Below are 24,335 nucleotides of genomic sequence, written 5' to 3'. Positions count from 1 at the left end.
TCTTTTTGCCTAGAGAATCCCATGGAATGAGGAGCCTGGCGGGGTTGCAGAGAGTCAGACATGACTGAAGCGACTGAGCACATACAAGCACATATGTATGAATATATATAAATATACATGTGTGTATATATAAATATGTTGGGCTCCCCTGGTGGCTCAGACAATAAAGAATCTGCCTGCAATGCAGGAGACACTGGTTCGATCCCTGGGTTGGGAGAATCCCCTGTAGAAGGGAATGGCAACCCACTCCAGTAATTCTTGCCTGGATAATTCCATGGACAGAGGAGCCTGGTGGGCTATTGTCCATGGAATCACAAAGAATTTGGGCACAACTAAGTGACTAACACACACACATAACTCAGTCGGGTCTGACTCTTTGCAACCACATGAATCGCAGCACGCCAGGCCTCCCTGTTCATCACCAACTCCCGGAGTTCACTCAGACTCACGTCCATCGAGTCAGTGATGCCATCCAGCCATCTCATCCTCTGTCGTCTCCTTCTCCTCCTGCCCCCAATCCCTCCCAGCATCAGAGTCTTTTTCCAATGAGTCAACTCTTCACATGAGGTGGCCAAAGTACTGGAGTTTCAGCTTGAGCATCATTCCTTCCAAAGACATCCCAGGGCTGATCTCCTTCAGAATGGACTGGTTGGATCTCCTTGCAGTCCAAGGGACTCTCAAAAGTCTTCTCCAACACCACAGTTCAAAAGCATCAATTCTTTGGCATAACTCTACATAAATATTTTACTGTCGAAATATGACATTCTGGCCTGAATGAGTTGAAAGTTAAATTATGAACAATTTCAAGGGCAGAGACTATTTCTGCCAGTTCACTGCAGGATCCTCCATGCCTAATGTAGCCTCCACCCACAGTGGGAGCCCAGGCCTCATGAGAAACCCCTAAGTAAGCCCTTCCTCACCTTGTGTTGGTGTGTTGCTGTCTAGGTGGAATACTTTTGGTTTATTTTTTAAATTTTTATTTATTTATTTGGCTGCACCAGGTTTTAGTTGTGGCACACAGGACCTCCAATTTTTGTTGTGGCATTCAAAATCTTTAGCTGTGGCATGTGGGATCTAGTTCCCTGATCAGGGATCAAACCCCGCAGTGCGAGCGTGTAATCTTAGACACTGGACCATCAGGGACGTCCCCTAGGTAGAATATATTTGAACTTTATTTCATTTTGCGTTTTCACAGTTTCATGTTTCAATTTGGACAAAACATTCCTTTCATATTTTATCTTCCTTGATTCTCCAAACCAGCCTAGGTGAGGGTTGTTATCTGCATGTTACAGAGAGAAAAAGAGGCTGAGACACTAGGGGCCCCGCCCAAATTTGCACAGATGTCTACCAAGAGAATGAGTTGCAACCATTCTGCACAGTGACGGCTGGCGTTTCCTGGGCCTCTCCTGGGGCCCGTTATCAGGCTTGGCACTGTATGTGTACAGTGTTATTTAATTTGATCCTCACAAAAAGCCTCTGTGGTGATGTCACAAGCCCCGTTTTATAGATGAAAGGAAACTAGACTCAGAAAAGGCAAATGAATCCAAAGTCAACTAGTCAAGAGCTAGAACCAGGTCTCTGGTTTCTATCTGATGCTTTTTCTGCTGCACATGGCTCCTCCTTGAAGTTCCAGGGTAAGTTTTAGGGTACATCTGAGTCACTTACAGGGCTCCTTAAAGTGTCAATTGCTGGGACTCACCACCAGCATTTTTTTTTTTTTTTAATTTTTGGCTGCACCCTGTGACATGTGGGATCTTAGTTCCCTGACCAGGAATCGAACCCACACCTCCTGCAGTGGAAGGCAGGGTCTTAACCACTGGACTACCAGGAAGCCCCCACCTGCACCTCTGGTTCTGTTGATCCGGGAGGGGGATTTGCATTTCTGATTACGCCTCCACTGCTGGTTGGGGACCTCACTCTAGGAAGGACTTTCTCAGCCTCTGGCCCCACCACTTCAGGGTCCTGCTCAGGCTCTGCTGGAGGAGTCCCCTGTCAGAGCCTGAGCCTGGAGTTGATGCGTGCCTCTCGGACGAGCAGGACATAAGGCCTCCACCTCACCCTTAAGTTCTTGTCTGTGGCGAGCTATTAGAGTTTTAAGCAATAAAAACCATCCCTGGTGTTTACAAGCTGGAAAGGAGTTTATCAGAAGGCCATAAGGGGACTTCCTTGGAGGTCCAGTAGTGAAGACTCCGAGCTTCCAATGCTGGGGGTGCAGATTCGATCCCTGGTAGGTGAACTAAGATCCCACAAGCTGTGCGGTGCAGCAAAAATCAATCAGAAAGAAGGCCATAGGCTCCCAGAATCTCCAGGAAGGTTGGATAGCCAGGCTCAGGAAATAAACCTAGTCAAGGGAGTCACAGCATGGACAGGGACCAACGTTCACTGCGGATCTGGCCTGCTGAGGGCAGGCCCACCACAGGCCCTGCAGGACACAGATGCACAGCCAGGACTGCCAGCACCACTGGCCCTGGACGCTGGAGGCCCCTGCTGGCCCTGAGATGGATACGCTTCATGTGGCTTTGTTTCTCTAGCCTTCAAACCAAAATCTCAGGGGGCAGTGGTCCACCTGACTCAGCCTGGGTCATGTGTCACCCCCATCAGCTGCAAGGGATGCTGGGAAAGTGAACCTCTGGCCATAGGGTCTCTACTGAGGGTGGAAGGCTTTACCTCCTAGCAACGTGCCTATGGTAGGAAATTGCCCAGACAGGATGATCAGATTCTTGGCTTCCAAATGAGACCTAATGCCCATGCTGGTGGCAGCTTTGTCCTTAGCGTTTTGGTGGAGGTTAAGGCTTGTTTCTTTACATTTTGCTTATACTTAAGTCATGTTCACGCTCATCAGCTAACAATCACTGAGGTATCACTATCTGTTCACTGCTAACAAATAGTCATTGAGCCTTCATTTGGATGCAAGGAGCATTGAGAGCAATTTTCATTATACAAAGAGGAAATTGTAGTTGGATATAAGAAATGTACTCTGTAGTCTGACTAGGCAGGATTCTGAAAAAGCATTTCAGGCTTCTCCCTGCAGTGGAGGAGCAGGCCCCATTTTTCAGGGAGCAGGAAGAATGCCCAATTGAAGCTTTCATTCACCTGACCTGTCAGTTCAGGAGCTGCTGTGCGTCCAGCTGTGCGGTGTGGGGACAGCAGATGACAAGAACAAAGATGCTGTGTGTTCATGGCCAAACTCACCTGCGTGACTGGTGCCAGAAACAGGATCACCCCAAGAGGCTAAGCAGCAACTAGTCTTGACCTAGAGTAGTCAAAATCATAAAGACAGAACAAGCACCTGGTGGATGTGAGTGCAATGCATTGAGATGGGGACCTCCAGGGAGGAACAAGTCTGAGACAGAGTTCCATCCCATCCTGCTAGGTCTGAAATACCCATGAGATGCCCAAGCAGGGAAGCCTAGTGCTTGGGTATTTCAGGTTGGAGTCAGGCTGATGCTATAAATGATATTTTAAAAAATATATTTATTTATTTAAGCCGTGCTGGGTCTTCCTTGCTGCTCAGGCTTTTCTCTAGCTGTGGCAATCCAGGGCTACTCTCTAGCTGTGGTGCTCCGGCTTCTCACTGCAGTGGCTTCTCTTGCTGTGGGGCATGGGCTCTTGGTGTGTGGGCTTCAATAGTTGCGGCACATGGGCTGTCACTGTGGCTCCTGGGCTCTAGAGCATTGGCTCACTAGTTGTGGTGTACGAGCTTAAATGCTCCAAGGCATGTAAGATCTTCCCCGACCAGGGATCAAACCCTTGTCTCCTGCATTGGCAGGCAGATTCTTTACCACTGAGCCACCAGGGAAGCCCCTATAAATGATATTTTAAATGTAAATGCTATTTGGATCTGTGGGAGGAGATCACCCAGAGAGAGAGAAGTAGAGGCTGTTTGGGAACTTCCCTGGCGGTCCAGTGGTTAAGACTCCACACTCCTAATGCAGGAGGCCCGGGTTCAATCCCCGTCATGGACTAAGATCCCGCTGAGAAACTCCAGAAGACCAGAAGAGGAGCCCAGGTAGGGCCGGAGGGGAAGACCGGGTGTCAGGGAGCAAGGAGGTTGTCAACTGTGTTGATTTAGCAACACAGAGGTTAGAACCGTTTGGGTGCAGTGGGGGAGGCAGAAACCAGACTGCAGTGGGTGAAGATGAGGTTTGATGCAAAGGGGTAGGGAGGAGAGGAGGGGGGATGGTAGCTGAAGAGGGGCTCCAGGGCCAGTGGAGGGTGTTTTTTAGTTATTTTTGTTAAATATTTTTAATCTTTGCTTCTGTTTTATCTGGAAAAGGAATGCCTGCTCATAAAGAATTCATACGGTAAGGTACAGGGAACCCCTAGGATCTTTCATAAGAAAGAGATTCAATTTATGAAAGGCTGGCACTTGATGATGGTGACCCTCTCCCAGACTTTCCTGTGTTGAAGGCCAGCTCTGCGTCTGGGGCTGGTTGGGCAGTGTCTCTCTCATCCGGGAGACATGGGCATGCGCCTGCGCACTGAAGGGATGCACTGGAGGGGAATCCTGAGCTCTTGTCTGGGGCTTGGCCTGTGCCCTGTGCCGGGAAAGGACAGGACGGGGGCGGGGGCCGGGGGAGGGGGGCACATCTCACAGCTGCTGCTTTTGCTCTGAGGCAGCTGCGAGTGAGAGCGGGGGCAGAGGATGGGGAGGAGAGAGGGGAAAGTCCAAACCGGCTCTCAGATCTCTGGCTTTCGGTCCCACAGCCTGTTCCCAGCACAGCAGCCTGATGGAGACTCTAACATGTTCAGTGAGATGACATCAACCTCCACTTCAAACCCTGCAGTGACGACTCATGTCAGTCATCTCTTGCTTCCCTGCCCTATGTCAGCTGGCATGCCTGCCTCTCACCTTGGCTCCTGTCTCCTCCCTCCGGCCATATGGGTTCCCAGCAGTTCTATGGATGCCTGGCATGCTTCTGCCACAGATCCTTTGCGTTGGCTCTTTCCGCTACCAGACCAGCTTCCTCACCTTGGCACCATTGGCCGTCTGGCTAATTCTTTGTCGTGGGAGTTGTCCTGTGTGTATTGTGGGATGTTTACAGCCTCTCCCTTGGAGAAGCCAGCAGCACCCAAACATACACACAGTTGTGACAACAAAAATGTCTCCAGACGTTGGCAAAAAGTCTCTTGAGTACGAGGGAGGAATCACCACAGACTGAGAACCCCTGGCCTAGAATGGGCTTTCCTAGATACCCACTTGGCTTCCTCCCTCCCCCATCAAGTCTTTGTTCAAATCTCACCTGCTCAGTGACACCTACCCAGACCACCTCATTTAATCCTGCATCAGGCCCGCAGCCCCAAATTCCTGATCCCTGATCCTGTTCTTTTCCTTTTTGCCACAGCAATGGTTACTTTCTCACAGTCTACACGATTTACTGATTTCTCACATTTATTGTGTATTTTCTCCCACGACAGTACAAGCTCCCCAAGGGCAGGGGACCTCAAGTTTACTGATGTGTCTAGAACTGTGCCTGGGGACTTCCCTGGTTCAGTGGTTAAGACGCCACCCTCCCAATGCAGGGGCTGCTGGTTCAATCCCTGGTCAGGGAATGAAGATCCCACATGCCACGTGGCCTAAAAAAATTATAGAACTATGCTTTGCATGTAGCAAAATTAAATAAATATTTTTGAATGGCTTAATAAACTCGAGGACCTTAGACTGCTGCAGACGTTCGTGTGCATAAATGCACAGTAATTCTCCTCTCCTGAGGTCACATGCAGTCTTGTATTGTGAGGTGACTTCTCCATGTATGCGTGAGCAAGCCCCTCACTTCCCAGAGGGCCGAAACCATCTCAGCCTTGTCTGAGTGTCTCCCTCACTCAGCACAGTGGCAGGCACTGGTTTGCAGGATGAAATGTGAAGACTAGTTTGGGGCTGGGTTGAAGGAAGGGGAGCATCCATGATGGTTAGCAATGGGGGAGACAGTGAACAAAGACAAGTCACCCACGAGGAGGAGTCCTGGGAAGCACCCCGAGGCTGGGCAGCACCACACGGAGGAGGCTTCCAGACACACAGAGGGGAGGAGGGCCTGCAGGGAACCTGGATGTGGTCAGTAGGCCTCAGATGGTGGGATCCGAGCTTCTTCAGCACTCTACGCTCTGTCATTCTCCCAGGTGGGAGGGAAGCTCTGTACAATATTGAGCCAGGGCTGGGACATCTCCCTCATTACAATACCCTCCTTACTCATGCTCTTTCTCATTGCAAGGGAAGATGTAAGATATTCAAAAGACTCCATGGGCACTTCCTTGGCGGTCCAGTGATTAGGACTCTATACTTTCACTGCAAGGGGCTTGGAATCGGTCCCCAGTCAGGGAACTAAGATCCCACTTGCCTTGTGGCACAACCAAAAAGGAAATAAAAATAAAAAATACGTATATAAAGTGACTACAACCAGTGGGGGTGGGGGAGACTACATGAAAAACAGTAAGAGAATGTATTAAAAGCAGGGAAAGATAGTTTCAGGGTGAGAAGTTGGCCATAAAGAAATATGAGTAGACTTTCTGGGTGATAGAAATGTGCTTTTTCTTGATTTGGGCGTTGGTACATGGGTGTCAACATTTGAGTTGTCAAAACTCATCCAGTTGTATGCGTAAGATGTGTGCATTTTCACTGGATGTAATTTTACGTCAACAAAGCAAAGAAGGGGAAAGAGGAATGAAATAGCAAGGTGGGGCCATCACACACCAGGAACAAGGACAAAGTGGGGACCACGATGTCCTAAATGCTTTGCATTGGGGGAGTGGAACACAAGTGTGCTCCAGACATCCCCGCAGCTGATGAAGGAAGGATGACTCACTCAATAACACGGTTCTGAGAGTCTCTGAGATTAATAACCAACCAACTGCTCAGGAAACTTCTGCTCTTGGTCTTAGGATCAATCCATGGAGACATTTCCCCTGAGATCCTGCTAGCAGGTTGGGTAAAGAACTGACCTCCCGGTCAGACTCCCAAGGCAATAGGAATAAAAACAAAAATAAACGAATGGATCCTAATTAAACTTACAAGCTTTTGCACAGTAAGGGAAATCATAAGCAGAACAAAAAGACAGCCTACAGAATGGGAAAAATATTTGCATGATGAGACTGACAAGAGCATAATCTCCAAAATAAATAAACAGCTCACAATTCAACAACAAAAAGCAAACAACTTTATTCACAAATGTGTAGAAGATCTAAAAAGACAGTTCTCCAAGAAGACAGATGGCTACAGGCACATGAAAAGATGCTCAACATTCCTGATTTTTTAAGAAATATGATTGAAACTAAAATGAGGTACAACACCAATTAGAATGGCCATCATTAAAAAGTCTATAAATAGCAAAATGCTGGAGAGGATGTGGAGAAAAGGGAACCCTCCTACGCTGTTGTGGAAAACAGTATGGAGGGTCCTCAGAAAACTAATAATAGAAGCATCAGATGATCCCACAAGCTCACTCCTGGGCACATATCTGGACAAAGCTACAATTCAAAAAGATACATGTACCCCTATGTTCCTAGCAGTAGTATTCACAATAGCCAAGACAAGGAAACAGCCTAAATGTCTACTGACAGATGAATGGATAAAGAAGATACAGTACATATACACAATGGAATATAACTCAGCCCTCAAAAAGAATGAAAGAATGCCATGTGCTGCAACATGGATGCAACCAGAGATGGTCATACTAAGTAAAACAAGTCATAAAGAGAAAGACAAAGACCATATGATATCACCTACATGTGGAGTCTAAAACATGACACAATATGACAGAAACGAGCCTGTCAATGAAACAGAAACAGAATCACAGACATGGAGAACAGGCTGGTGGTGGCCACAGCAGATGGGGCTTGGGGATGGATGGTGTGGGAGGGGAGGGTTTGCAAATGGGGACTATTATATATAGAACGGATAAACAAAAAAGTCCTATTGTATAGCACAGGGAACCATGTTCAATATCCTATGATAAATCATAATGAAAAGAATATAAAAAAGAATATATACATATATATATATATGACTGACTCACTTTGCTGTACAGCAGTAATTAACACAACATTGTAAGTCAACTATACTTCAATTTAAATTAAAAAAAATTTTTTTAAGTAGAAATAAAAAAAGGAATTGACCTCCTCATGAAGCTTTGAGAGCAAGAATCATGGGTAGTTCTTAAAAAGCCCTCCATGTGGCCTGCAGCACAGTCTGGTAGGTGCAGCCTGGACGTCAGTGATGAGCCCTGACCTCTCGCTGACTCTCTGCCTCTGGGTTTGGCCCGGGCTGTCAAGGAGAACAAGAGGTGTATAGGAATTCTGCCTCTTGGATTCTGTCTCTTGCAGACCTTGGAGCCTGGTAAGTGGCAGTGAGGTGGCGACAGGGTCACCAGGAAACCCCCGTGGTCAGTGGAGCACAGACTCTGCTTTCTACAGACACGGAGGAGGAGTCAGGTTCACAGACTCCGGGGAGAGCTGAGGAGCATGACAAGGACTCAGGCCTGGGCGCAAGAGCCTCCACCCAGGACCCAAACCTGTCCCGGAGCACGAACGGTCAGCTGACCAACCACCCACATTGCCTGGGACTGAGGTGTTCCTTGGGACCCCGGACTTCCAGCACCAGGGAAATAGAGATGATCTGGTCACCCTAGAAAGGCAAAACGAGCACCACAAAGAAAACCTTCCCTCAAAAGGGCAGCAGCTGGGAATTCCCTGGCGGTCCAGTGGTTAGGACTCTAAATTTTCACTGCCAAGGGTGCAGGTTCCACCCCGGTTGGGGAACCAAGATCCTGCACCAAAAAAAGAAAAAAAAAAAAGAGCTGAGGATATCCTACAGGGACCCAGGTACAGGGCACTCAAATGCTACAGTGACTTCAGAGGGTTTGAGTCTACAGAGTCAGACATGGAGCAGGAGGGAGGTAAATAATTACACACAGAGGGTTGTGAACCAGGATTGGAGATGACATTACAAAAGCCTTAACTAATTGGGTGCAGAGGGAGGCAGGATGGTCGGGAAGGCACCACTGAGGAAGATGTTTGATTTGACTTGTTAAAAATGAGTCAGGCAGCTCCTCTGGTGGCTCGTGGTAAAGAATCCGTCTGCCAATGCAGGAGACACAGTCTCGATCCCTGCTCTGAGGAGATCCCATGTGCCGTGGAGCAACTGAGCTGTGAGCCATAACTATTGAGCCAGTGCTCTAGAGCCTGCAAAATTTAATTATTGAGCCCAAGTGCCACAACTACTGGAGAAGGCAATGGCACCCCACTCCAGTACTCTTTTGCCTGGAAAATTCCATGGACGGAGGAGCCTGGCAGGCTTCAGTCCACGGGGTCGCTAAGAGTCCAACACGACTAAGCGACTTCACTTTCAGTTTTCACTTTCGTGCATTGGAGAAGGAAATGGCAACCCACTCCAGTGTTCTTGCCCGGAGAATCCCAGGGACGGGGGAGCCTGGTGGGCTGCTGTCTCCGGGGTCCCACAGAGTCGGACACGACTGAAGCGACTTAGCAGCAGCAGCCGCAACTACTGAAGCCCACTCGTTCTATAGCCCACGCTGGGCAACAAGAGAAATGACTGCAACGAGAGGCCCTGGCACCACAGCTAGAGAGCAGCCCTCGCTCTCTGCAACTAGAGAAAGCCTGAGCAGCAACGAAGCCCCAACACAGGCAAAAATGAAAAGAAAGAAAGAAAATACATTTTAACAAGAGCAACCACAAAAAAATGAGTAAGAATTAGCAAGGTGCATTCCAGGATGTCTGGCTCTAGGTCAGTGATCACACCATCGTGATTATCTGGGTCATGAAGATCTTTTTTGTACAGTTCTTCTGTGTATTCTTGCCAGCTCTTCTTAATATCTTCTGCTTCTGTTAGGTCCATACCATTTCTGTCCTTTATCAAACCCATCTTTGCATGAAATTTTCCTTTGCTATCTCTGATTTTCTTGAAGACATCTCTAGTCTTTCCCATTCTTTTGTTTTCCTCTATTTCTTTGCATTGATCGCTGAAGAAGGCTTTCTTATCTCTTCTTGTTATTCTTTGGAACTCTGCATTCAGATGTTTATATCTTTCCTTTCCTCCTTTGCTTTTCGCTTCTCTTCTTTTCACAGCTATTTGTAAGGCCTCCCCAGACAGCCATTTTGCTTTTTTGCATTTCATTTCCATGGGGATGGTCTTGATCCCTGTCTCCTGTACAATGCCACGAACCTCATTTCATGTGGACCTTAGAAAGCATCACTACGAACAAAGCTAGTGGAGGTGATGGAATTCCAGTTGAGCTATTCCAAATCCTGAAAGATGATGCTGTGAAAGTGCTGCACTCAATATGCAAGCAAATTTGGAAAACTCAGCAGTGGCCACAGGACTGGAAAAGGTCAGTTTTCATTCCAATCCCGAAGAAAGGCAATGCCAAAGAATGCTCAAACTACCGCACAATTGCACTCATCTCACACACTCGTAAAGTAATGCTCAAAATTCTCCAAGCCAGGCTTCAACAATATGTGAACCGTGAACTTCCTGACGTTCAAGCTGGTTTTAGAAAAGGCAGAGGAGCTAGAGATCAAATTGCCAACATCCGCTGGATCATGGAAAAAGCAAGAGAGTTCCAGAAAAACATCTATTTCTGCTTTATTGACTATGCCAAAGCCTTTGACTGTGTGGATCACAATAAACTGTGGAAAATTCTGAAAGAGATGGGATTACCAGACTACCTGACCTGCCTCTTGAGAAATGTGTATGCAGGTCAGGAAGCAGCAGTTAGAACTGGACATGGAACAACAGACTGGTTCCAAATAGGAAAAGGAGTATGTCAAGGCTGTATATTGTCACCCTGCTTATTTAACTTATATGCAGAGTACATCATGAGAAATGCTGGACTGGAAGAAGCACAAGCTGGAATCAAGATTGCCGGGAGAAATATCAGTAACCTCAGATATGCAGAAGACACCACCCTTATGGCAGAAAGTGAAGAGGAACTCAAAAGCCTCTTGATGAAAGTGAAAGTGGAGAGTGAAAAAGTTGGCTTAAAGCTCAACATTCAGAAAACGAAGATCATGGCATCCGGCCCCATCACTTCATGGCAAATAGATGGGGAAACAGTGGAAACAGTGTCAGACTTTATTTTTCTGGGCTCCAAAATCACTGCAGATGGTGACTGCAGCCATGAAATTAAAAGACGCTTACTCCTTGGAAGGAAAGTTATGACCAACCTAGATAGCATATTCAAAAGCAGAAACATTACTTTGCTAACAAAGGTTCGTCTAGTCAAGGCTATGGTTTTTCCTGTGGTCATGTATGGATGTGAGAGTTGGACTGTGAAGAAGGCTGAGCACTGAAGAATTGATGCTTTTGAACTGTGGTGTTGGAGAAGACTCTTGAGAGTCCCTTGGACTGCAAGGAGATCCAACCAGTCCATTCTGAAGGCAATCAATCCTGGGATTTCTTTCGAAGGAATGATGCTGAAGCTGAAACTCCAGTACTTTGGCCACCTTATGCTAAGAGTTGACTCATTGGAAAAGACTCTGATGCTGGGAGGGATTGGAGGCAGGAGGAGAAGGGGATGACAGAGGATGAGATGGCTGGATGGCATCACTGACTCGATGGATGTGAATCTGAGTGAACTCCAGGAGTTGGTGTTGGACAGGGAGGCCTGGCGTGCTGTGATTCATGGGGTTGCAAAGAGTCGGACATGACTGAGCTATTGATCTGATCTGAAATCCCTACATTTATGCCCAACCAGTTTGTAACAAGGATGCCAAGTCAATTGTGTTTTCAACAAATACTGCTAAGACAGCTGGAGTGTCACATGTAAAAGAATGAAGGTGGTGACCTAAATGGGAAGAAAACCCAAAAAAGAGGATTGTATGTATATGTATCGCTGATTCACAGCAGAAACTAACACAACATGGCAAAGCAACTATACTCCAACTTTAAAAAAATGAGGTTAGATCCCTACTTCACACTATTCACAAAAGTTAATCCCAAATAGACCATAGATCTAAATGTAAGAGCTAAAACTATAACACTCTTAGAAGAAAAAATAGGCCTATGTCTTTGTGACCTTGAATTAGGCAACGATTTCTGAGATATGAAACCAAAAGGAAAACAGTTAAAGAAAAACTAATTCGATAAATTGGACTTTATCAAATTTAATCACTTTTTAGCTTGAAAGAATACCAGGAAAAAAGTGAAAAGACAACCCATTATTTGCAAATCATGGCTCTGAGACTGTATCCAGAAGAAAGAGCTCTTACAACCCAATCATAAAAAGACAAACAACTGAATTTAAAGATGGGCAAAGGGTTTAAACAGACATTTCTCTAAAGAAGATGTACAAATGACCAGTAAGTATTGTTCCTCAAAATGTTGAAACACAAGAGTTTCACATAGTCCATTCTCAGGTATATATCCCAGAAAATCAAAAACATGTTCACACAAAAATCTGTCCACGAATGTTCATAGCAGCATTATTCCTTATAGCCCCCAAGTGAAAACAACGGAAATGTCCATACACTGATGAACTGATACCTAAAATGTGGTACGGTTCTACAATGGAGTATTAGTCTACCATAAAAAGAAATGAAGTACTGATACGTGTTACCATATGGATGAGCCTTGAAAACATTATGCTACATAAAAGAAGCTAACCACCACATAGTGTATGATTCAATTTATATGAAATTTCAAGAATAGGCAAATCTATAGAGACTTAAAGCAGTGGTTGGGTAAGGTGAGGTGGAGGAGGGAATGGGAGCAATTGATAATGGGGTTTCTTTTTGAAGTGATGAAATGTTTTGAAATTAGATAGTGGTAAGCTCAACATTCAGAAAACGAAGATCATGGCATCCGGTCCCACCACTTCATGGCAAATAGATGGGGAAACAGTGGAAACAGTGTCAGACTTTATTTTTCTGGGCTCCAAAATCACTGCAGATGGTGACTGCAGCCATGAAATTAAAAGACGCTTACTCCTTGGAAGGAAAATTATGACCAACCTAGATAGCATATTCAAAAGCAGAGACATTACTTTGGCAACAAGGGTCCGTCTAGTCAAGGCTATGGTTTTTCCTGTGGTCATGTATGGATGTGAGAGTTGGACTGTGAAGAAGGCTGAGCGCTGAAGAATTGATGCTTTTGAACTGTGGTGTTGGAGAAGACTCTTGAGAGTCCCTTGGACTGCAAGGAGATCCAACCAGTCCATTCTGAAGGCAATCAATCCTGGGATTTCTTTGGAAGGAATGATGCTAAAGCTGAAACTCCAGTACTTTGGCCACCTCATGTGAAGAGTTGACTCATTGGAAAAAGACTCTGATGCTGGGAGGGATTGGGGGCAGGAGGAGAAGGAGACAACAGAGGATGAGATGGCTGGATGGCATCACTGACTCGATGGACGTGAGTCTGAGTGAACTCCGGGAGTTGGTGATGGACAGGGAGGCCTGCCGTGCTGCGATTCATGGGGTCGCAAAGAGTCGGACACAACTGAGCCACTGATCTGATCTGATCTGAAGGACTTCCCAGGTGGCTCAGTGGTAAAGAATCTGCCTACCAACGCAGGAGATGCAACAGATATGATCTTCCTGGGTCGGGAAGATCCCCTGGAGTAGGAAATGGCAACCCACTCCAGTATTCTTGCCTGCAGAATCCCCATGGACAGAGAAGCCTGGCAGGCTGCAGTCCATGGGGTCGCAAACAGCTGGACACAACTGAGCACAACAAAACAGAGAGGATTGCACAACTTTGTGAATATCCTAAAAACCTCTGAATTTTACAGTCTAAAAGGGTGAGTTTTGTTATATATGAATTATATCTCAGTAAAGCTGTCATTTAAAAAGAGAGAGAGACTTCCAGTTTCCTGTCTGGCATGTAAGGAGCTTGGAAGTTGTCACTCCATCCTAAAGAGTAGAAAGCTGAACAAAATGAATCAACACCGTTTTTTAGATCCATTAGAGAATTGGGGTCAGAGCATAAACCTCTGCCTGCCCACCCTCCCAGTTGGGGAGAGACAGGAACATACAAAGAATTACAACTTAACCAGAGCAGAAACATGTGAACAGACGCCTCCACTAGAACCCCATTAGGGTCGGAATATCAAAACACTGGCGGTCCAGAATTTAAGATTCCACGCTTCCACTGCAGGGGGCACAAGTGCAATCCTTGTACGGTAACTAAGATTCTGCATGCTGAACAATGCAGCCAAAATTTTAAAGAAAGACAAACAAAACACTCCTGGCCATTGAATTACTGGAGGCTCAGTGTGGACAAACCTAAGGGTTTAAAACTCCAGGGGGCCCAGGCTTAGATGGAGTGGCCCTTTCTTTGTGAGTTTTACCTCCAGGAACTCCACCAGATTCTTAAAGTGAAGATCAGAGAAAAATCTGCTTCTGTCAGGAGGAGAGGAAAAGCAGCCATTTTGAGACACCCTCAGAATATTCTGTTCTTCTTAATGAGATCTGCCCTCAAGAGAAGCTATTTTACCAGAGCCTAACCCACCTGGGAGAAAGGAAATACCCAATCCTAGCGCTCTCTAACTGTAGAAGGCAATGGCACCCCACTCCAGTATTCTTGCCTGGAAAATCCCGTGGATGGAGGGCCTGGTGGGCTGTCGTCTATGGGGTTGCACAGAGTTAGACATGACTGAATCGACTTAGCAGCAGCAGCGCTCTCTAACAACCCCATCCCCAAAACTGGAGAAACACCTGTGAAGTTTGCCGCCCAGGGCATCGGCTAACTAAAATAGTGAGTCCTACTCATAGGCTGTAGAATGCTTCTCTTCCCCTACCCACAGACTTCAAGGCAACATCACTGAAGCCTCGTTTATAGCAATTCCTTTTACCCAGTGCATCTTATCTGGCTTTCAGCAACAATTTACAAGGCATACTAAAAGTTAAAACAGTTTGAAGAGACAGAGCAAGCATGGAAACCAGAGTCAGATGAGTTTAAAACTATGGTGGGGAACTTCCCTGGTGATCTAGTGGTAAAGAATCTGCCTGCCAATGCGGGGGACATGGGTTCAATCACTGGTCCAGGAACTAAGATCCTACATGCCCTGGGGAAACTAAGCCCATGCACCACAATTACTGCTGTTGCTCTGCAACAAGAGAAGCCACTGCAATGAGAAGCCCACACATCACAACTAGAGGGTAGCCCTTCATTCACCACAACTCGAGAAAAGCCCTCACACAGCCACAAACCAGCACAGGCAAAAATAAATAATACAATTAAGAAAAGAAAAAGAAGAACTCACTTCACAGTTCCAGGACTGGGGCAAGGTTCTCTAGGAGGCTGTGTGTGCTCTGAATCAGCATTAGATATATGGTGCTGATTCTCTGATAGCCAGGATTCATGGGTCCAGGAATCAAGGGAGTGGCACCCTATTTCCCCTAATGACTCATCAGCAAGATTTTTGCTTCCTGTTCCTGTGACTTTATGCTCTGCTGACCTAGAGGCCTTCTTCCAGAGGGAAGGATGCTTCCACCAGGAGACACAATAAAGATTTCATTGCACTTGATGTTAAGACTGCCACCCAGCCACTTTGGGCATCTCATGACTCAACAGGCAAAGAAGGGAGTTATGATGTTGGCTGGCTAGAGTGATAGATCCTGACTGCCAAGCAGAAATTGGACTACTATCGACAGTGGAGGTAAGGAAGAGTGTGTGTGGGCATCTCTTAGTATCACCATGTCCTGCAATTAAAGTCAATGGAAAATGACAACAATCCAACGGAGGAAGGATTAGTAATGGTCTAAAACCCTTCAAGAATGAGGGTTTGGGGACTTCTCTGGTGGTCCAGTGGTTAAGACTCAGAGCTTTCACTGCCAGATTCAATCCCTAGTCAGGCAACTAAGATCTCATAAGCTGTGTGGTGTGGCAAAATAAATAAATAAATATGATAGATAAATAAAAATATTCAAAAATGAAGGTTTGGGTCATCCCACCAAGTAAAGAATCATAACTACCTGAGGTGCTTGCTGAAGGTAGACATTACAGAATGGTTAGAAGAAGGTAGTTATAAATGCCAGCTATGAACACTGAGCGACTTTGCATGAACACATGGCTAGTTATAGCTATAACTGTTGTGAATATTTTATTTTTTGATGAATATGTGTTTGTATGTGTATCTCTGTTTTCTTTCCTCTCTTATTGCCTTATCATGTAACTGAAGATGTACTGACTTTACATCATAGCTTTTAAGTGACAAGTGAAAGTTGCTCAGTCGTGTCCAACTCTTTGCATCTCCATGGACTATACAGTCCATGGAATTCTCCAGGCCAGAATACTGGAGTGGGTAGTCTTTCCCTTCTCCAGGGCATCTTCCCAACCCAGGGATCAAACCCATTTCTCCCACATTGCTGGTGGATTCTTTACCAGCTGAGCCATAAGGGAAGCCCAAGAATACTGGAGAGGGTAGCCTATCCCTTCTCCAGCACATCTTTTTTGACCCAGAAATTGAACCGGGGTCTCCTACATTGCAGGCAGATTCTTTACCAACTGAGCTATCAGGGAAGCTATCATAGCTTTTAAGTATTATTAATTTTACATCATAGTATTTAAGTTAGGACATAACAAGAAGAGTAAATACCACTCAAGGACTTTAGCTCTTTTGCCAGGGAAGGGGTTAGTGTATTTTCAGCTGTACACATGACAGTTGTATCATGGAATTATGATCTTGTTATTATCTTTATTTGGAGATTAAATATGGTTTAAAGAGATGCATTGGGGTACAAATTGAAAAGGGGTGGACTGGTCATGATTATTTTGTGTCAACTTGACTGACCACGAAGTGCCCAGGTTCAATATTATTTCTGAATGTGTCTGTAAAGGTGTTCTTGATGAGATTAGCATTTGAACTGGTAGACCCAGTAAAGTAGATGGCACTCCCCAGTGTGGGTGGGCATCATTCAATCCATCAAAGGCTTGAATAGAACAAAAGTTGGAGGAAGGAGAAATTCACCCCTTTTCTTTCCAGCCTCAGTTGGTTGAGCTGGGACATGTCATCTAATCTTCTCAGGCCTTTGAACTTGGGCTGAATTACACCCCTATTTTTCTTGGGTATCCAACTTGCAAGTGGATGATCATGAAAATCATCCATTTTCAGCCTCCGAAATATATACATATACACATACATATTCATGCTACTGAGTCTCTGGAGAACTCTGACCAATACAAAAATCAGCAACGTCCACAAAAGTATGAGAGAAAGAAATATCCGGCCAAGATATGCTTTCAGTTTTGAAGGCTACAGAAGAGTTTCAAAAATAAAAGATTCAGGGATTATAATGAAGCAGTTATGAGCCCTTTCTGAAAAACATCCTAGAGAGATGAATAAAAAAGATGATAGGGAAGGAGCCGTGATAAGTTAAAGATGAGCCATTTAAATACATCAATAAGAGGGCATAACTGCAGGGATTATATTTGCAGAACAGAAAGTAAATATTATAAAACCTGACCAAAAAAGGATAAAAGCCATACTTGCAAGGTAGGATGGCCATCAGCTGACTAGGTAGCCTACATAGCTTTCCTATTTGAAAAGACTAAATTTGTGGATTAAATATTTTGTAAAAAACAAACAAACAAAAAAAAAACCAGAAAATAAACATTACTGAGCTGGAATAAATAGAAATATTTCTACAGAGGCCGAAAATGCAGTAAACTCAGGAAGCCTGGGAGGTAAGTAAGCACCTAAGTCAGCTTTTCTCCCGAAGGGTTTCTGTGAAACATAGGAGACCTTGAGTTTTGTCCAGACTGTTTTCTGGGCTACAGGGGACAGGAGCTAAAGCCCAAGGCTCCACCAAGATTGTGGGAGATTTCGGCACATAATCAGGGCCTCCTGCAAGCTCAGTATAAAGACACAGGGAAACCAAATCCAAAACCCATTTTAGGAAGGAAGGAGCAAGGGAACTTGCCTGGCTCAACCTTGAATGGAAGGAAAAAATAATCTTTCTTGAAAACCTGAAACTACAACCCAGCCCTTCCATAGTTTGTGCTGCAATTCACCCACTTGAGGAGCTTAAGAAAACCTTCACAAAATGCAAAGGGTTCCCAGGTTGCTAGTGCAGACTCGGGCTGGGAGAAAGCAAACATACATTCTCTCTATAGGTAGGCCACTTCCATCAAAGATTCAAAGTTCTCCCAAAGATTAAGTTCCAAGGAAAGAGAGCAGCTCACGATCTAAAGCAAAAAAACACACACAAGCCTTAAATGAGGCATCATGAGTCATCGCAAGAGACAAGAGACCACAGAATGACACCTGCGAACCAGCACTGTGTCCAGTCACAGTGGGGCCAGAGGCAAACATGGGGTCATGGTGGGGGATTCATATAGATCCTTTCAAAATTTCAAATGTTACTATTTGGGGACCTCCCTGGCAATTTTAGGGGCATCCCTGTACTCCGGGAGTTGGTGATGGACAGGGAGGCCTGGCATGCTGCGATTCATGGGGTCGCAAAGAGTCGGACACGACTGAGCGACTGATCTGATCTGATCTGATCTGTGGCTCAGATGGTAAAGAATCTGCCTTCAATGCGGGCGACATGGGTTCAACCCCTGGGTTGGAAAGATCCCTTGGAGAAGGGAATGGCTACCCACTCCAGTATCCTGGCCTGGAGAATTCCATGGACAGAGGAGTCTGGCAGGCTACAGTTCATGGGGTCGCAAAGAGTAGGACACAACTGAGCGACTTTCACTTCTGGCAATTCAGTGGTTAAGACTTCACCTTCCAATGTAGGGGGTGCAGCTTTGATCCCTGATCAGGAAGCTAAGATCCCCTTGGGGCCAAAAAACAAAAACATAAAACAGAAGCAATACTATATCAAATTCAATAAAGATTTTGAAAATGGTCCACATCCAAAAAAAATAAAAATCTTTAAAAACTGTTACACTTTACTCCATCATGGATTTTTACACTAATTTTAATTTTTAAAATACTGCATTAAAGTATTATTTATGAGTTTTTTTGTTGCCCCTTAAATTTGGTCCCTGTGGAGAGTGCCCTGTTTGCCTCTCCTGAGGTTGGCCCTGGCAGAGTTCACTTATCTAATTGCCAGTTGTAATAAGATGGATGGATCTTGCGGGCATTATGCAAAGTGAAATAAGTCAAACAGAAATATTATGTAGGGATTTTCCTAGAGGTTGGGGTACAGGTTCGATTCCTAGATGGGGAACTAGAATCCAGCATGCCACATGCACAGCCCAAAAAAGTAATGATAAATACTACATAATCTTATTTACATGCCAAATCTAAACCAAACAGAACAAAAACTAAACTCATCGAAAAGGAAATCAGATTTGATTACCAGGTGAGGGCAGGGGATGGAGGAATTACATGAAAGTGGTCAAAAGGTACAAAGTTCCAGTTATAAGTAAAGTACTGGGAATGTCACATATACAACATGGCGACGGCTATACGGTATACTGCAAAGTTGTTAAGAGTAAATCCTGGGCTTCCCTGGTGGTCTAGTGGTTGGGAATCCGCCTGCCAATGCAGGGGACATGGGTTTCAACCCTGGTCTGGGACAATCCCACACACTGCAGGGTAGCTGAGCCCGGGTGTCACAACTACTGAGCCAGAGCCCCAGAGCCTGCAAACTTCAACTACCGAGCTCACATGAAGCAACAACTGAAGCCCGGGCGCCCTGAGCCCGCGCTCCGCAACGAGGCCACAGCAATGAGAAGCCCACTCACTGCAACTAGAGAAGCCTGTACACCATCAAAGACCCAGGGCAACCAGAATAAATAAAATAAATCTTAAAAAAAAAAAAGAAGAGTAAATCCTGAGTTACCACCAAAAAACGAGCCATTTCTATTTAAATTCCTATCCTTCTATATGATAAGAGACCTGTCTGGGATTATGTTCACCAACAACCAAGTGTAATTCAGAGGATTCGGGAGATGTTCTGTCATGCTTGCATCTTCGATAATGAACATTTTCTTTTATAAAAACAAGTCACTAAACAGATAGCCAAGAGGAATTTGCTATATGGCTCAGGAAACTCAAACAGGTGCTATCAACCTAGAAGGGTGGGACGGGGAGGGACATGGGAGGGAGGTTCAAAAGGGAGGGGATATATGTATACCTTTGGGAAATAGATGGGGAAACAGTGGAAACAGCGTCAGACTTTATTTTTCTGGGCTCCAAAATCACTGCAGATGGTGACTGCAGCCATGAAATTAAAAGACGCTTACTCCTTGGAAGGAAAGTTATGACCAACCTAGATAGCATATTCTAAAGCAGAGACATTACTTTGCCAACAAAGGTTTGTCTAGTCAAGGCTATGGTTTTTCCTGTGGTCATGTATGGATGTGAGAGTTGGACTGTGAAGAAGGCTGAGCGCTGAAGAATTGATGCTTTTGAACTGTGGTGTTGGAGAAGACTCTTGAGAGTCCCTTGGACTGCAAGGAGATCCAACCAGTCCATTCTGAAGGAGATCAGCCCTGGGATTTCTTTGGAAGGAGTGATGCTAAAGCTGAAACTCCAGTACTTTGGCCACCTCATGCGAAGAGTTGACTCATTGGAAAAGACTCTGATGCTGGGAGGGATTGGGGGCAAGAGGAGAAGGGGACAACAGAGGATGAGATGGCTGGATGGCATCACTGACTCGATGGACGTGAGTCTGAGTGAACTCCGGGAGTTGGTGATGGACAGGGAGGCCTGCCGTGCTGCGATTCATGGGGTCACAAAAGTCGGACACGACTGAGCGACTGATCTGATGGGATCTGATGGCTGATTCATATTGAGGTTCGACAGAAAACAACAAAATTCTGTAAAGCAATTATCCTTCAATAAAAAATAAATTTTAAAGTCATTAAAGTCATCTATCAAAACAATTTAAGACCTGGATTAAATATTGCAAAATGGTATCTACCATCTATAATCTTAGTAAATAGATCTTGGCCATGTTACTTTCCAAACTATTTGAAATACTTCAGAGGGTTCGCAGATGGCTTAGTGGTGAGGATTCTGGGCTTTCACTGCCAGGGACCTGGGGTTCAATCCCTGGTCAGGGAACTGAGATCCCACAAGCTGTGCGGCCAAAGTAAGAATTTAAAAAAGAACTCATGAAACAAAATATGACATGGCCAACTGAAAACAGAAAATTATCAGCAACTCCTTTAACTTCAGCTTTAAAAAATACCATAGTATTCATAATCTCATTGTTGGTTTGAGGCCAAAACAAACACTGATCAGAAGTGACTTGAGAACCCTCTAAGAAAAATACCCAAAGAAAATATGCCTCCTGGTGGCGATGGTAAAGGGTAATAACTTTTTTGCTTCTGTACTACACCTCTGTGCTTTTCTAAAATCATGTTGTTTAATTGCTAAGTCGTGCCCAACTCTTTTGCCACCCCATGGCCTATCACCCACCACGGTCCTCTGTCCAGGGAACTTCCCGGGCAACAATACTGGAGTAGGTTGCATATCCTTCTGGGTATCTTCCTGACCCAGGGATTGAACCCTTGTCTCCTGCATTGGCAGGCAGATTCTTTACCACTAAGCCACCAGGGAAGCCCATATAGTATGACAATCAGTAGAACTGCTGAAAAAGATGTTATGTCAATATTGTTTTAAAGCAGGATGAGGCCTATTTGTTCGACCCCAAAGCCAAGACAGAGCAATGCCTGGTGCACAGTTTGTTGGATGAAAGAATGTACTGTCTGCGTTTGGTTCCTGCCCCTGCCCATTAGCAGAGATCAGCCTTGACACTGGAAATGCAACAGCAGCCCAGGCAGGGAGTTGAGCCTGGCTGTTCTTACCTCCTGTTAAACCACTCAACAGACACACTTTTGGTCAAAACTAGTAAACTTTATTTAAAGTTCAAAAAATAAAATAACAGACAAAAGGCAGCTTTCGCTTTGTTCTTCCCGAGGATCAGGTGTGACGACCCAGAGCTGGACCTACCCCTAAGAAGTGAAAATACCCTTTATCCCCAGTCAAGCCACAGCGAGAAGGATGTCTGATTTGGGGACAGGCCTGGGGTACTGGGGCAGGAAGGAGACCACCACAGAGGGTGAGTGGGTTCTGCCATAGCGCAAGTAGAGAACAAAACAAAATCCCCAGCAGAAATGGGTCTGGAACCTCAACAGGGGACGGTCACAAGGAGCTATGTACAAGGGAGCCAGACTGGGGCTGTACCCCACAGGGGAGCGGAGCGGCAGGGTACCTCAAGGCCGCCCTCCACCTAGCCAGGTGCCGCTGCGCACAGCTCACCCTCAGTTCTCGTCATCACTGTCATCCGGGCTGATGGCTGGACTGGTGAGGCTATAGGTGGGGCTGGTGGGCGAGTAGCCGGGGGAGGTGGGCGAGTAAGTAGAGCCTTTGGGGGACGTGGGGGAGTAGGTGGGGCTGGTGGGTGAGTACTTGGGGGAGGTGGGGGAGTAGGTGGGGCTAGTGGGTGAATACTTGGGGGAGGTTGGGGTGTAGACAGGAGAGGTTGGTGAGTAAGTAGGCGATGTGGGTGAGTATTTTGGGGTGGTGGGTGAGTAGGTAGGGCTGGTAGGTGAGTACTTGGGGGAGGTGGGTGAATATTTGGGGCTGGTAGGTGAGTACTTGGGGGAGGTGGGGTGTACTCTGGTGAGCTGGGGCTATAGGAAGGACTGGCTGGGGTGTACTTTGGTGAAGCTGGGCTGTAGCTGGGCGAGCTGGGGCTGTAGCTAGGCGAGCTGGGGGTGTAGGTGGGAGACTGTGGTGTGTATCGTGGGCTTGAAGGAGAGTAGCTTGGCGAGGTTGGGGAGTAGCTGGGTGAAGTCAGAGAGTAGCTTGGAGAGGTTGGGCTATAGTTGGGGCTTGTTGGTGTGTAGTTGGGACTAGTAGGTGAGTAGCTCGGTGACGTTGGGCTATAGCTGGGTGATATTGGGGTGTAATTGGGACTGGTTGGAGAATAGTTAGGACTGGTGGGTGAGTAACTTGGAGAAGTTGGAGAGTAGCTTGGCGATGTCGGTGAATAGCTTGGAGATGTCGGTGAGTAGCTGGGCGAAGTGGCCGAGTAGCTGGGCGAGGTGGCGAGTAGCTGGGTGAGGTGGGCGAGTAGCTGGGAGAGGTGGGCGAGTAGCTGGGTGATGTGGGTGAGTAGCTAGGTGATGTGGGAGAGTAGCTTGGGGAAGTGGGAGAGTAGCTGGGAGACGTGGGTGAATAGCTGGGAGACGTGGGTGAGTAGCTGGGAGAGGTCGGGGAGTAGCTGGGTGATGTGGGGCTGTAGTTGGGGCTGGTTGGAGAGTAGGACGGAGAAGTAGGGGAGTAGGATGGGGAAGTGGGGGAGTAAGAGGAACTCTGGGGTGTGTAGCCTCCAGGGGAGCGGGGCTCATAGGCAGGCGATGTCGGGGAGTAGCTGGGAAAATACACGCGACATGTTCCTTCCAGCACTCACCTCAGAGACCAGGTCTCTGTGCTTCCACCCTCAGCCCCAGTTCTCTGTGAGGTCAAGCCTCTCCCTCCCTCCAGGGTCCACGCCAGCCCCTCTCTGCTCACCTGCACAGGTTTGGCAGCGGCCCGTCCTCTCAATCACCCCCTGCCTCCGATCCATAGCCCCCCGAGCTTGGGGCGGCCTCCCTCGGTCATCTCTGGGTATTTATGCCACCCTCTGTCACAGACATTCGCTTCTGTGGAAAAGAAAGGCTAATACTGAACTGAATCCCTAGTTTTCAGATTTCATGGCTGGGGAGCTCTATACCAAGGCCTCAAAGGACCCTCAACTACTTACAAAAGAACTAAGCAGGTTTATCTTGGAGTGAGAGGAGTGGGAGGTCAGTGTGTGTGATATTTGATTCTGAAAATGCCAAAGTCAGATACCACAAGTCAGAAGCTCATTCCAGTCACCTTCTGAGTGAGACAGGGCATGCAGACCAGTGTGTGCGCAGCTCTGGGCTCCACACACACTATTCATTCCTCTGGGATGAATTCTAGGCCACTGTCATCTATAGAATTTAACCGCAAAAGAAATAAAGCTGCTTCAAAGGGGGAAAGAAAAGGGAAAAAATCAATGTCTTGTTTGTTTCCCAAAGCTGAAACCAAGGCCAGAATTGGGGTCCCTGGCAGGAACTTCCCCGTATGGCCACCACACCTTGACAGCCCAGGTGTGCTGCCCCAAGACATGCCTTGTCAACTCTAACCTCACCTCCTAAAGTTAGGTACTCTTTGCCTATATCCTTGTCACCTCCTCTTTCTCAAGGGCTTGGGCCAGCCTGAATCCCTTCTATGTTCAGACATTTTAGGATAAGACAGAAGAAGGCGGCACTAGAGCAAAGGGTTGGTGAAAATTGTCTGGAGCACAGAAAATTTTCAGGGTGAACCCTGGAGCCTCAGGAGATGGCTTGAGGGTTTCGGCCTTTGGTGAGAATCCTGGGGAAGGTACAGCCAGGACTCAATGGGATCAATTCA

The 24,335-nt window shown here is 46.3% G+C and overlaps 1 protein-coding gene and 1 long non-coding RNA gene across 2 annotated transcripts in view; both read right to left on the bottom strand.

The window, feature by feature from the left end:
* The window catches only part of LOC133231425 (uncharacterized), a 30,691-nt gene extending 14,610 nt beyond the window's left edge, over positions 1-16,081 (bottom strand). The window contains exon 1 of the long non-coding RNA XR_009731136.1: positions 15,210-16,081. This is a non-coding gene — a long non-coding RNA (uncharacterized LOC133231425). The remainder of the gene's footprint in view (positions 1-15,209) is intronic.
* Positions 16,082-21,743: 5,662 nt separating this feature from the next.
* Positions 21,744-23,481, bottom strand: LOC133231469 (DNA-directed RNA polymerase II subunit RPB1-like). The gene is made up of 4 exons (XM_061389868.1): positions 23,427-23,481; positions 22,999-23,320; positions 22,170-22,957; positions 21,744-21,862 (listed from the first exon to the last, which is right to left on the bottom strand). The coding sequence occupies exons 1-4, from the start codon at positions 23,479-23,481 to the stop codon at positions 21,831-21,833; spliced, it is 1,197 nt and encodes a 398-aa protein (XP_061245852.1). The 3' UTR covers positions 21,744-21,830.
* Between the last annotated feature and the right edge of the window lie 854 nt (positions 23,482-24,335).

The sequence above is a fragment of the Bos javanicus genome, chromosome 19, assembly GCF_032452875.1.
Source record: "Bos javanicus breed banteng chromosome 19, ARS-OSU_banteng_1.0, whole genome shotgun sequence".
NCBI lineage: Eukaryota > Metazoa > Chordata > Mammalia > Artiodactyla > Bovidae > Bos > Bos javanicus.
The sequence above is the reverse complement of the archived record's forward strand: the minus strand, read 5'-3'. Positions and strand labels throughout refer to the sequence as shown.

What these genes read in the sequence shown, in the direction of transcription:
- LOC133231469 (XM_061389868.1), bottom strand. Translation starts at nt 23,481, where the DNA reads ATGGATCGGAGGCAGGGGGTGATTGAGAGGACGGGCCGCTGCCAAACC. An exon ending in TCACCCAGCTACTCGCCCAC is followed by an intron (nt 22,958 to 22,998) that starts CTCTCCCAGCTA and finishes GCTACTCGCCAC; the next exon opens with CTCGCCCAGCTACTCGGCCA. An exon ending in AGTGATGACGAGAACTGAGG is followed by an intron (nt 21,863 to 22,169) that starts GTGAGCTGTGCG and finishes TTCACTTCTTAG; the next exon opens with GGGTAGGTCCAGCTCTGGGT.